Source organism: Myotis brandtii, unplaced genomic scaffold, assembly GCF_000412655.1.
Source record: "Myotis brandtii unplaced genomic scaffold, ASM41265v1 scaffold1326, whole genome shotgun sequence".
Classification (NCBI taxonomy): Eukaryota; Metazoa; Chordata; class Mammalia; order Chiroptera; family Vespertilionidae; genus Myotis; species Myotis brandtii.
In genome coordinates this window covers 6,761-21,493 of record NW_005354699.1, presented here as the reverse complement: position 1 = coordinate 21,493, position 14,733 = coordinate 6,761, and the positions used below count along the sequence as shown (strand labels likewise).

Genomic DNA, 14,733 nt, shown 5'->3' with positions numbered 1-14,733 from the left:
AATATTACAAGTGGAATTACGGCACAAAGCAGAAAATAAACAACAGCAACAACAGCTAACATTAGGTGCTTACTTGTGCCAGGCCCCATTATAAGCATCATACATGCAGTATCTCATTTAATCTTCCAATGTTATGAGACAGGGACCACAATTATTTCCAGATAAAGAAACTAGTAAGAAAGGTGGTTTGCTTCCAAGCTCGCTCACACTGCTTGTCCAAGTTCATAAGGCTAATGAGGGCACTAGGCTTCAAACTGTGGCAATCTAATTCCAGAGCCCATAAGTGACTTAAAAACAGGGAACTTAGAAAAAACCTACAGTCGTGAGATTAAAATGTCAAACCAAATGCTTGAAGAATATTCTGGTTAATTTGAATTTTGAATGATTACCTTCAAGACAACTAAAATAATTTTAATAAATCAAACTTTTATTGCTACAAACCTGACAAAAATACCTTGGACTCTCTTGAACTTCAATTAGGAATACACAATTCTGTTATATAGAAAGCATAACAAATTGAACCAAAGATATGCTAGTAGTCTTTTTTTTTTTAATGTAACCCATATCATTTAAATGTTCCCAAATATTCATGAATTAAAAAATCAGGTTGAACTTTTAGTGTAATAAATGGTTAGAATGAAAATAGTTTAATATATTTGACTTACTTGACCAAAAAATATACGATCAATTATCAGAGACCAACTCAAAGTGACAAATCTGAAAAACAAAAGGGATGATTAATATTCTGAACTCACTGAAAATCCATATTGGCATGTGGCTTTGCAAATGCCATACATCAAGGCCATTTCAAAAAACCACTTTAAAAATGCTTTAGTTTCACATACTGAATATGGATTTACACATTTTCAAAGATCTTTCATTGCATAAGCTGCATTTAAATAAAGTTTTAAAAAGTAATAAACACTGCATGATCTACTGCTGAATAACAAGTTACCCCAAAACTTGGCAACTTAAAACTATGAACATTTATTATCTCACAGTTTCTTTGAGTCAAGAATCCAGCCAGGTACAGCTTAGCTGGGTGCTTCTGGCTCAAGGTCTCTCAAGGTGTTGGCTAGGGGTATAATTTCATCTAAAGGCTTGATGGGGGGTAATGGAGATTTGCTTCCAACCTCACTCACATGGTTGCTGGCAGAGCTCAGGCTCCCACATGTGACCCCCCTCCTTAAGACTGCCTCAAGTGGCTTCCCCTAGCATGAGCCAGCTGAGAGAGTGAGACAGGTACCCAAGATGGAAGCCACAGTCAATATTTATAACCCAATCGTGGAAGGGACACCCTTCTGCCATTTCTGTTTGTTAGAATTAAGTCAAAATGTCTACCTCCTGCTCAAGACAAGGGTGTTATACAAGAGCATTAATATCAGGATGGGATTAGTGGGGGCAATCTCAGAGGCTGCCTACTACAAACGTATATACAGAAAAGTACACTATGAGAATAAGGCTTTGTGAGCCATCTCTATATGAACACGACTGTGTAACTGTCATAGAGAGCAAAATACAGAGCATCAGTAGGCCACCTCATCCCTCCAACCAGTCAATCTCCACTCCCATCCCAAAGGCTGACTACTATCCTAACTTTCTGTTGTTAATTATCACCTGAGAATATTTTTTCCATTGAGTTTTAGAGAGAGTGGAAGGGGAGTGAGAGAGAAACATCGCTTGGGTGCCTCCCTCACGTGCCCAACCAGGGCTGGGGATTGAGCCTTGACTGGAATTGAACCCAGGACTCCAGTCCGCAGGCCGATGCTCTATCCACTAAGCCAAACCAGCGAGGGCTGGTTAATGCATTTTTAATTTGCCAACCCCGTGTTTCTTCCACAAAACAAAAACACCTACACTTGCCTAGATCTAAGAATTTTGAAAATCATGAGGTAATATGAGAATGCCATTATAAATCACACAGCTCTGTACAAATGTAAAAGAATCAAGTATCTCCTAAAATGTATCTGAGAAATATTTAGGAAATAAAGTACAGGAAAGTTCTAAGAAAAATTGCAAAGATTCTTATTCATTTAAGCAAATTAAAATACTTATAGTTAATCAGAATCATTAAGTATTACAATATAAATTTGGAAATAATTCTGTTTCCTTGGTCTGACAATTCTCATTGACATTAGAAGATATCATAATTGACTCAAAGATATAAAGTCTTATTTGCAATATATAATTTGTAGGTTATTAAAATTAATAGATGGATTGTAGCAATACTTACCCAACAGGTAAAAACTGATGTAGAATAAGATCAAGCTTTCTCTGTGCTTGCCAGAAATGTCTGAAGAGCAAAGGTATCCATGGAATGACTGCTGTGGGGCGAATTATGAAGGCAAGTGCCACCAGGGATGAGTACTTGACACTGTAAACAAGGAAAATGTATTGCCAAGACAACTAGAAGTGAGTTTAGAAGTTCTGTGATATCACCTTTTTTCTTTAAATGAGAGCATTTTCCTTTTGGTATAAACAGCTATGTGAACTTAGGAAAGTTACGTATACTTTCTGGCTCTTAATTTTTCTCATCCATAAAAAGAGGTTAAAATCTATGTCTTTTCCAGCTCTAATATCCCAATTCTAGTATTTTGAAATAAGCAATTATTTTATGTTTTAATGTTGGTTGTGTTGCTGACAGGTGTACTAGCTTTTAGCCATACAACTCTGCCAGTTGCTTTCCTGATGAAAAAATGATCAAATCTCTCATAGGATATAAAAGTCACACAAAACCATTTTCTAAGAAAGAAATCAAATGCATTTAAAGAAACATTAGGATTATTTAGGCTATGATGGGCTTCTTTTTTTGTTAATCCTCACCCGAGGATATTTTCCCACTGATTTCTAGAGAGAGTGGAAGGGAAGGGAGAGAGACATAGAGAAAGAAATATCAATTTGAGAGACACATTGATTGGTTGCCTCCCACACAACCCCAACCAGGCGGGGGACTGAGCCTGCAACCGAGGTACACGCCTTGACTGGAATTGAACCTGGGACCCTTCAGTCCTCAGGCTGATGCTTTATCCACTGAGCAAAACCAGCCAAGGCATGAGGGGTTTCTGAGTCCATATGATTTTGTTTTGAAAGTAAGCTGCTAATTTTATCCAACTGGAAAATATATAACTGATAAAAGCCTGCTATAAAACCTATATGATCATGGATAGAAACCTGGATTTTTACTATTAGGACTTCTTTCAATGAGTAGCAAAAGGAGATTATGGATAATTTAATCTAGTCCTAACCTTACTCCAAATTTTCAGACGAGCTTTCAATGAGTAGCAAAAGGAGATTATGGATAATTTAGTCCTAACCTTACTCCAAATTTTCAGACGAAGACTTCTTACTCCTTTCTGAATATTTCTACACAGATAGCTTAGTGGCCTTCAAAATCAAAGTGTCTCAAATAAGCCTCATAACCTTCCCTAAAACAGGTCAGTGTCTAGTATGTAAATTAATAGTATCACTCAAGTTCTCAGTCTCCTTAAATAGCAACTTCTCATCTTTACATCCACTTTGTTTCTCTCCCATTCCCACTGCCATCATTTCACATCAAGTCCTGTCATTTGCCTGGAATCTTTTCATAGTCATCGTCGTCTTGTTTTTTTTTATTGCCCAGAAATATTCCTTTACTTAATAATAACATCATTGTTATCATTAATACTTATTGAGCACTTACTTTGCAATAGGTCCTAAGCTATACACTTTAATAGAAATCAATGCTGAGATATTCTCATACCACCCTTAAATCTTTCATTTATAATACTTGCATTTTTAAAGGAGTTTGCAAAATTTTATTTAATGTCAAGCCAGGAATAGTACCTGTCATGGAACGAATGCTTATATAGTGGTCGTTTATACCCCATGACTCTCCTGACTGAATCAGGCAGCCAATCTAAGGCTGGCCAGTGTGAAAGCTATGTCCAAATAAGGACAATGACATTTAACAAACCTAATCAGAGTCTCTCAAAGTGAATGTGAGATACACAGGAAATGGGGCAGTTGGTAATGAGAATAGAAGCAGACAGAGAGAATGGCTAAGCCTCAAAATGATGGATCCCTAAAACAGGGATTCACAGGCTGGGCTATAAAGGCATAAGAAAACAGCCCATTCTTCAAAACTACCTTGCATTCTGCATAACCTTCCAATTCATTTGTGTGGCTAAGATATTCTGTAATTTTCTTCTAGGCCTGGCCACAAGCCTAAGATGCCTATTTTCCTTATTTTCACTTTTTGCCTTGTGATAAAGTTCTCATCATATAGATAATTTAACTGAATGCCTATTCTTTCAGTCAAGAGTCTAATGCAGAAATGATCTTGCTTAATGTCATCCTTGCAACCACCTTTTAATATGAGAAGGGACACTGGCTTCTTAACCAGACTCAATTTCTGGCTTTCTCCCTTTCATTATATCCTCAATATAATTTATCTACTACAAGAGAATTCTTTCTAAATCAGATATGATTATGCCATGCTTCTCAAAAGCCTCCAAGGGCTTCTACAACCTATAGAATAGAGTTCCAATTCTGGAGAAGGGCAAAGTCCCTTTTCAGCTTCATCCCTTACTCTGCTCTTCTCCCATGCATCCTACCACACATTAGCTACTCTGGACAAGCTGCCCAGACTACAATGACGCCCCTTTACGGCTTTATGCTTTTGGTCACGTTCCCTTGGCTGATGGCATTTGCTTCCCTAGTTTCTACGCATATACCCAAATTAGGTCCATATATTTTCTAGTTGCCCTTCTAGACCTGTTTTCCTCCACGCTTCACCTACTCCATGTGCAGGGAGGCTGACCCGTATGGACTCTATCAATGGGCTATTTTGCTTTTTAATTGGCTTTGGCTAATTGGAGGACAGAAGAGTTAAGTCATGGTATTTTATTCTCCCAGCTCTCTCCTTGCAATGGCTAAAGGCTGGCTGTGCCTGTCTCCTGTTGGGGCCCTCTCAAAGTTTCAGCTCCGTAACATTTCCTCTCCTTGCTCCTTGGGGCCAGGGGGTAATAGAAACTTCCTGCAGAGACTAGTTCTGGTGCACTATGGTATCCCCTTATTGACTTTTCTAAACATTGTCTACACCTTTGTAAACGGTCTTTTTATTAACCTCCTCTTAATTACCAGTTTAAGTATATCTGTTTCCTGCTATAATAAATGTTATCAATTGAAAATTTGTGGGTCTAATAACCTTCATAAACATTAGGGGTCCATTGGACATTACAATGTGTTGATATTTAAGATTTTTTCAAAAGCATGCTTTAGAATTTTGTATATTAACAGCAATATATCTCACCTGTTCATAGACTTTGACCCTTCCAAAGGGTAGAAATCAATAAAATATATTTAAAAAAAAAAAAGATTTTTTCAAACGCATGCTTTAGAATTTTGTATATTAACAGCAATATATCTCACCTGTTCATAGACTTTGACCCTTCCAAAGGGTAGTAGAAAAGAGCAATTACAGTGAGAACAGTTTCCATGGTGTTTGTAAGAGTTCTGGTACAGCAATACCATGTGAACCAAGAGCACAACTGGCAAAAAAACTAAGAACAATTATGAGCAAATATACATGCAGGGGGAAATAAAAAAGCTTAGTTAGTGTTATCTTCTATGGAAAATAGCAAGCAAGTCTAAATGCTGCAAAAAACCACATCAAAAGGGAAGTAATGTTAAAAGGAGACCTGACCAAACATTGTTTCTAAGAATTTATATCAGATACACATCTGTGATATTAGATCTATATTTGTTAAAGTTAAGTTTATACTTTCAAATACATTTTTATGGCATTGCATTTTATTTAAATCTCACTTCCCACTAATAAAAGACAAAAATACAGATTCTTTGATGGTATAGTTTTTAGAGAATTGAGATTCATAACTATATTGTCCTAATCAGTATTCCTCAAATTGTCATATAATACTGACAAGTAAATTGACTGTTTTTATTGATCTTGGTTTGGAATGTTGCCCTATTTCTTGATGAAAAATTAAGAAAACATAGATGAGAAAAAACATGTCAGGAGATATCATTAACTTTTAACTTGAAAATTGATTAAATTAGTAAACCAGTTTTTGAAAGAATATGCAAACAGAAGCAACATTAAGTCTACAAAACCACCATCTTAAAAGAAGCTTGTTAGTTGATGCAAGGGTATTAAAAGGTGTACTAACTTCCTGTCTTTTCAAATAAAGCCTTTTAAAATTGTTTCCAATTTTTGTGGAGTTAAAGGCCTTTTCTAAACTAGAAGAAACTAGTGCTGCTACTTTGGTAGTGTATAAAGGCACAAAATAGAGACTGTCTTTATCCTGGAATCAGTTAACAAGGGCTCATTTGCTAAACCAATCTGTCTTTTTAATGCAAATCAACATGCTACCTGAAGAAATATGTCCTGTTAATATTTAATAAGTTCTTAATATTTATTAATACTTATAATACACTAGTGGCCCAGGGCACAGATTTGTGCACACTGAAAGAAAATTAATTAGAAGAAATATTTTAATATAGCCATTCGCCCTTTCTCTATAATAGAAGTGTCAACCAAATTCACAATCGACAATGACAGATGGAAACATAAGCAACATAGCAGTAAATATCAACAAAAAGCAGATTATTATTGTAGATCATGCAGGGAGAACAAAGGGTAAAATATTTAACTACAGCAGTGTTGGACTATATTCTGCGCAGTAAGAAAACCTGAAGTCATTTTCAAGGTCCACCATTTCTTACTTCTTTTCAGTCGGGTCAAGTTTCTAAACTTTCGAAATCTCTGTTTTCTGGCTAATGAGAAGAAAATAGGATTCCACCGAGTCTCCTATCTACCTACTCCAGGACTTCTGTGAGGATCAAAGGAGGTAAGGCATGGGAAAACACTTCACAGACATTTGGTTAAAGTGTGAAAAGTTTGCACCTGGCTATAAAGCAAGTCGTGTTCCTGGGCTGAAGAAACTCCAAGGAGACTAGTCATTGCTAGGGAGAGAAAGCCAGGTGTTGCTATGTGACATCATTACCCAGTGCCCACTATGCCCGTTTCCGGGCTGGGTTGGGCTGTGGGCTGCATTTTGCACCATGGGGTCTTGGCAGCATTGGCTGTGATTTGGTGGGCTGTGGCTCCAGGGTGGGGGCGGGGCCTGTGTGCCACTTGGGGGAAACCAAGTGTTGCTTTGTGGGCGCCAGGTCCTTGGTGCCAGTGCACATCACGGCAGCTCCTGTGTTGAGCGTCTGCCCCCTGGTGGTCAGTGCACATCATAGCACCAGTTGGACGGTTGGACACTTAGCATATTAGCCTTTTATATATATAGATTATATTCTAGAATTGTGTTGGTTAATTGGTACCTTGGAATTTGGAACAAACTTGCCAATAAAAACAATGCAAAAAAGGTAGTAAGATTTCTAGGTGGCTCAAATAAGCTTACTTAATTTAGGAAAGAGCCAAAGTGAAATAACAATACTACAGCATCCAATCACTCTTCAGGATATGGCTTAAATGGGAAAATCCATTCAAGGTTTGAATGGGAGATCAGGAATCTATCTCCCCTCTGTGAAATAAGCTAAATGACAAAAGACAGCCTTCTACTCCACATCCTCTCCCCTACAGAGCCCAGCTGTTTTAAACACTAACCAAAGCTGGACCAGTGCTTTAATGAAAAGGCATTTCCCAGGCTGAGTCTCAGGTAGCTGGAGGAATAGTGGACAGGATTGTAAAAGGCTGAGGCAACTTGTGAGGTAGGCAGTGATTTAGAACTATTCCTTCTGGTGAGGCAAGGACTCTGACAGTTGGGAAAAATGAAGGTGCTTCCAGAGGAGACATCCTAGGTCAGTGATGGTGAACCTATAACACGCGTGTCAGAGGTGACACGCGAACTCATTTTTTTGGTTGATTTTTCTTTGTTAAATGGCATTTAAATTTCCCAGAACATTTTACTGTTCTTAATTATGGAAGTACTCTATAAAATTGTATGAATTATCTTCTGAAACTGGTTTTGGAATCGATATTGTTTATGCTCATAGGGATGAAAATAACTGGCATATAGTTTCTAAAATGTTGAGGACTTACCACCCATCTTGCTACTTGCTGATTTTCTAGTTGCTTCATTAATGAGTAAAGCTTCAAGTCGGCTATAGCAGACAGAAGTGCTTGGGCAAGTCTAGGAATCCAAATCTTCATTAGTTAAAAAAAAAAAAAGAAAAGAAAAACATCTGTTGGTTCACACTGAATTATCATAAGAAATCAACAAGCTAATCCAACTATCACTACACACACACACACACACACACACACACACACACACACAAATTTTAATTTAAATAGCCAACAAACCATTTCGTGTTAAGGTTCTATTTTAGAAGCATATCTAGTTATTTTCATTAGCATAACAATACATAATTTTTAATAAAACTTATACAGTACTGTATGCTAGGTAGGTATCATATTAAGTATATATTTAATTTTATTTTTAAATTTTTTAAATTTTTATTTTTGTTAATCCTCACCTGAGGATATTTTTCCATTGATTTTTAAGAAGAGTGGAAGAAAGAGGGAAAGACAGAAGAAACATCAATGTGAGAGAGACATACTGATTGGTTGCCTCCTGCACAAGCCCTGACCAGGACCCGGGCTGGGGAGGAGCCTACAACCGAGGTACGTACGTGCCCTTGACCGGGATCGAATCAGGGACCCTTTGGTCCACAGGCCGATGCTCTATCTATCCACTGAACTAAACTGGCTAGGGCTTAAGTATATATTTTATATGTATCAGCTCATTCAGTCTTCCTAACAATCCTATGAAATTGATACTGTTTTATAAATGACAAAACTGAGACACAGAGAGGTTAGGTAATTTTCTCAAGGCTGTACATCTAGTTAGTGTGAAAACCAGGATTCAAACCCAGTCTCCCTGACTTCAAAGCCTGTGCTCTTAACTATTAAGTTACAATGTTTCCCCATCTTGCAATATAAATAATAAAACGTCGTCTTGTTAACATTAAAGAGCAAATTTAAGAGCAAATTTAAACTAAAAAGTAAATATATTGTATAGGGGTTGGCAAAAGTAGGTTTACAGTTGTGAGTACGTGAAACCCAAAGTTAATTCTTTAATTATTACTAGAGGCCCAATACATGAAATTCATGCGGGGGGAGGGGGTGTCCCCTCAGCCCGGCCTGCACCCTCTAGCAGTCCGGGAGCCCTCACTCCTTACCCCCGCCTGCTCGCTGCTCCTTACCACTCAGCTGGCTGCTCCTTAGCACTGTCGCAGAGGCGGGAGAAGCTCCAGCCACTGCTGCTGCGCTCGCCAGCCATGAGCCAGCTTCTGGCTAAGCGGTGCTCCCCCTGTGGGAGTGCACTGACCACTAGGGGGCAGCTCCTGCATTGAACGTCTGCTCCCTGGTGGTCAGTGCGCGTCATAGCGACCGGTAGTTCCACTGTTTAGTCAATTTGCATATTAGGCTTTTATTATATAGGATTTTCCATATGAACAACTGTAAACCTACTTTTGCCACCCCGTATTATAACTTAATTAAAGATAGTAATTCTAATGCTATACATTAGCATCTTAAGAGTTTTTTTTTAAATGTGTCATAGTTATCATTATCAAAATAACACTGCTGTAAAGCATAATTTAATGATTTGTTAAAAAATGTTTTTAAAAACATATAGATTTGTATTTTTGTTGGCTCAAACTTCATTAACTTTACATTATAATTAGAGTTGCTTAACTTTCAGTTGTCAGTGGCATCTAACACTTTAGCTTTGTATTCCTTTTTTTTGCCAATAACCTATAAATGTGTAAATCTTAGAGTTACAAGTATGCTGTACGTACTTCATAATTTCAAACAGTGTGTGCCCTATAAAATACAATAAAGGGTATTACATACCTTCTTCTAACACTTTAGCTTTGTATTCCTTTTCTTTGCCAATAACCTATAAATGAATGTGTAAATCTTAGAGTTACAAGTATGCTGTACTTCATAATTTCACTTAAACTGTGCCCTATAAAATACAATAAAGGGCACCTATTACATACCTTCTATTTACTCTGCATAGAGATCTATAAGCTTCATTCTCATCTCCTGGGCCTGAAAGTAGTTCATTTGAAAACTCAATTTGGCTACAAACTTAATGAGCCAACAGTGTGAGGTAGCCACTAAAAAACTAAAAGAATCTTTGTGCCCTGAGAGAAGAATATTTATGAAGTAATGGTCTCACTATACTATTTTGAACTAGTTACCCTAGCTTTCAATATTGGGCTCAGTTTGGAGATCCACATTTTCAGATGAATATTAATTAGAAGATGTTTAGAGGACATTATTTGATTATGAGGTTTAGAACTAGAGTTGTTTATCCTGGATAAATAAAACTTTTTGAAGGGTTGTCATATAGAAATCTTAAATTTAAAAGAAGGTAGATTTTGCCCTGGCCAGTGTGGCTCAGTTGGTTGTCGGGGTACATGGCCTGGGATGCAGGCTTGATCCTTGGTGGGGTTGTGCAGGAGGCAGCCCATCTCACACCCATGTTTCTCTCTCTCCCTCTGTCTCTCTAAAAATCAATCAAATCTTTAAAAATGAAAAATAAAAGGTAGATTTTAGCTCAATACAAAAATAAGTGGAGATGTAAATTTCCGTTATTAGCAGTATTTCCAGACAGTTAAGATACCATCATTTTCCAGGTTATGCTAAGGACTGGGAAAGAAAGAAGTAATACTTTCATATGGTTTCTGGAAAATACAAAGTAGCGGTGTGGGGCAAAGAGGAGAAAACATGTCAGGGGTAAACCTTGAGGACAAGGCCTGTGTTGGCAGCTGACCATTCTATATTCCTGTTCTTTAAGCTCCTAATTCCTCCCTTAAGCTCCAGGAGCCAAATGCCCTTGCACCATCCTCTGACTACTCAAAGCCCCGCTGGGGTACCCATCAGGTCTCCTTTCTTATCCCTCTTCTCACATGTTCTAAGCCAGCACTGACTGTCCAGCAGAAATAGAATGTGAACCACACAAAGTAAAATATCACAAGCAAGTAAAATGAGTTTTAGTTACTTTATTTAACCCAATATATCTAAAATATTATCATTTCAACATTTTAATCAATATAAAATATTGTAAGTATTTTATATTATTTTATACTAGGCCTTGGACATCCAGTATGTACTTTATACTTACAGCACTCCTCAGTTTGGACTAGTCACAAATACTTAATAACTGCATGTGATTAGTGGCTACCATACCAGACAGTGCAGTGCTAAGTCGTCCCTCATTTTGTGCATACACCTCATGCAGTTTAAAGAGAAGCGATATGTAAAGAGCGTTAGGCTGTGAATAAGTAGACCTTGGACCTAGTTTTAGCTCTGCTTTAAACATGCTGTGACCCTGGTCTATGTACTTCACTTCTCTGACCCCTTCTAGTTCAAAATTATATCACCTTTATTTAGAATAATCAATATGAGAGTATGAATGACTGATGATCGCATCCTAGTTTTCTCTACCTGGAATTTCACCAGGTGCTTTTTTGGCAGAGGTGGTAGCGTGGGGTGTGGATGGAGACCAGGGGAGGTTTCCTCTTAATCACAAAATGGCCAAGTGGGCCAGCTACAGTGAACAGGGCTTGGAGGAAGAGGAAGTTTTCTTGAAGACCCCTTCATTGATAATAAAACCTATTCCTGAGATATAAGATTTCCTTGATGACATCGTGTATATCCAGACTTAATGGATACCCTGCATGATCAGTTGTCATGGGTTGTCATATAGAAATCTTAAATTTAAAAGAAGGTAGATTTTGCCCGGGCCAGTGTGGCTCAGTTGGTTGTCGGGGTACATGCCTGGGTTGCAGGCTTGATCCTTGGTGGGGTTGTGCAGGAGGCAGCCAATCTCACATCCATGTTTCTCTCTCTCCCTCTCTCTCTAAAAATAAATCAAATCTTTAAAAATGAAAAATTGGTTGGCTCTGAGAGAAGAAAAGAGAATTCACAGCTCCTAAGTTCTACCCGTGTCAGTGAAACTCTGCTACCGTTCAGGATAGTTCCATGAGAAGCATGGGTCTGATTCTTGTTTCTTAATAATGGGGAATCAAGTATCATTGCAAAGGGGAGGGTATAATCCTGCCTTTAATTTTTTTTTAAATCCCAGAACCTCAATGTCTTTCAGGCTTAAAAAAAAAAAAAACCCTCAGGATTTGGACTGCCTTTGGAATTCTGGGGTACTTCCCTAACAGAAAATGGGAAGACCCCAAGTGCTGAGTCCAACTTGATGATAGCTTAAAGGATCTTGACAATGAGGTCAGAGAAACTTGTGTTCTATTAGTTCTTCCTTTGTATCCTCTCCTGGCAAATAACTCCAGAAATTTATGTTCCAGGAATTACAACCCTACTTACTATTGAGGCCTAATTACAATGTAGCACAATGATTGTGCATATCATTAAATTTTTGTCAAATTGATTTTGTCTAAGTTTTAATTACAACACAATTCTTAGTGTGTTTATATGTATTTAATCTTCATAAGCTCATATAACATGGTCTTCAGCTCACAAGTTTAAAAAAAACAAGATACAACCTGCTCTCAAGTGACTCTTTATGAAGGATCCAAATAATTAATATATAATGTAATCATTCTGAAAATCTTAACAGGATTGCTCCCAGCAGGACACTTTCATGCTTAGTCTTGTATTTTAGCGCATACTGAAGAGCTACATCAGACACAGCACGTCTTTGGAACCCTGTGCTTCCCAGAAATGGTCAGAGTAGCCTTTTAAAAATGAACTTCATGATACCAATAATACCATTTAGTTAATATAGACTAACCTTTAAAAAAGAATGGAATGGGAGGGTAGGGGCAGGGTGGAGGCGGTCAATGGGGGAAAAAAGGAAACAACTGTAATACTTTCAACAAGATACATTAAAAAAATAAAAAGGATGGAATAATCTACTTTTCAGAACTATTTTGATTACTTTTATTTAAACTTACCAGCAACTGAACACTATCATTCCCCAAAAGATGCAGAATCTTGTACATGCTTGCAAAGATTAAGGGGTAAGTGTAACCCCTCAATCTTTCTGTCCATTCCCAGGTCAAATAACCATAATTAGTAATATTAAGGACTAATTTTAAATAGCACCGAAACAAAACCAATTTTCATTTCCATATATAAAACTGTTTTATTTTTTAACACAGCAGCTTTAAAACACAGCATTTTATACTAGATATTTAAATTAAAAATGCAATTGGCCAACAAAACTCTTAACTTCTTCAAGGCAGGAATGTGTTTTTTAGTTCATATATTTTCTCCACAGTTCTGAGCACTGTGGAGATATATGCTAAAGGTTAAGTCAATTACATTAACATCAAGTAAATATACAGATGAAATATTAGCATAAAATAATGGCATACTTTGATAAATTAAAATTATTTGGAGAAAATATAGAGGATTGACTGAAAATGTGTAACAGAAAGTAACACAGTTCCCAAGATGAATTGAATACACATTTCTAATCTGGACAAGAAAATACAAAGGATATTTGAAAACCATATGATGTGCAACTTCAAGAGACTGCCAGTACTCATCTGGAACAAAACTTGTCTGGACTAAAAAGCAGTTACATATTCGTAATGCTATGGTAAACAAGACCAGATAAATGTTCTCACCAAGAAGACCTGAAAAACAAAACAGGTAATTGTGGCGCAAAAGTCAGGCAAGTTCTGCTTGCAGAACTAAGATCTGCTGCTCTGCTGGGCCCCTCGCGCAGGCTGGAAGGCACAGCGGTGAACTCTGGCCCCTCCACACCACTCTCCCAGCTCCACGGGGTGATTCACCACTCCTGTCATTTAACCAACATTCCTCGCAACTTACTGTACAAGGAGAAAATACTGAAAAAGAGATTGGGTTAACTAAGGCCTTAGGTGGATTACGTTATCCTATATATGTATGTAAAGAAAGAAACCAACTAACAAATTACTAACTTAGGAATCAACTCTGTAATATGTGCCAAACAGTAGCTTATAAAATGATCTGTACATTTAAAATATATATATATTTTACTGATTTCAGAGAGGGAGGGAGGGGAAAGAAAGAAACCAACTAACAAATTACTAACTTAGGAAACAACTGTAATATGTGCAAAACAGTAGCTTATAAAATGATCTGTACATTTAAAAATATATATACATTTTATTGATTTCAGAGAGGGAGGGAGGGAGGGAGAAATAGAAACATCAATAATGACAGAGAATCACTGATCACGTCCCCCACTGGGGATGGATCCCAGAACTCGGGCACGTGCCCTGACCTCATGGTTCATAGATCCAGGCTCAACCACTGAGCATGCCCGCTGGGCCATCTGTGCATTTTTAAAGAGCACTCGTGGCGCTTACAAATGCCAGGCACTGAGTTGATCCCTCCTCATGCACTATCTCATTTAATCCTCAAAACAATGCCACGGGGTAGATATTAGCCCATTTTACAAATGAGGAAACGGAGGCTCGGAAATAAATTGCCTTGTCTAAAGTCAGAAAAGTTGCAAATGACTAAACAGGATTCCAAAGCAGGTCTGTCTGCTGACTCCAACACCCTGCTCTTAGCCATAGATGGAGCCGATAGGCTGAATAGAGGGTTTCTTTAAAATGGTTTTTAAAAAATCCTCACCAGAGGATGTGTTCATTGATTTTAGAGAGGGAGGGAGGGAGAGGGAGGGAGGAGGGTGTGTGTAGAAATATCAATGCGAGAGAAACCTCGATTGGTTGCTTCCCTTACAGCGC

At 37.7% G+C, this 14,733-nt stretch overlaps 1 protein-coding gene across 1 annotated transcript in view; it reads right to left on the bottom strand.

The window, feature by feature from the left end:
* PIGB (phosphatidylinositol glycan anchor biosynthesis, class B) overlaps positions 1–14,733 on the bottom strand; it is a 28,487-nt gene that overhangs the window by 12,308 nt on the left and 1,446 nt on the right. Inside the window, exons 3-8 of the mRNA XM_014534745.1 lie at positions 13,497–13,632; positions 12,946–13,063; positions 8,051–8,155; positions 5,410–5,528; positions 2,234–2,374; positions 666–717 (exon numbers count right to left, since the gene is read on the bottom strand). Of these exons, the coding sequence (XP_014390231.1) occupies positions 666–717; positions 2,234–2,374; positions 5,410–5,528; positions 8,051–8,155; positions 12,946–13,063; positions 13,497–13,632 (671 nt within the window). The remainder of the gene's footprint in view (positions 1–665; positions 718–2,233; positions 2,375–5,409; positions 5,529–8,050; positions 8,156–12,945; positions 13,064–13,496; positions 13,633–14,733) is intronic.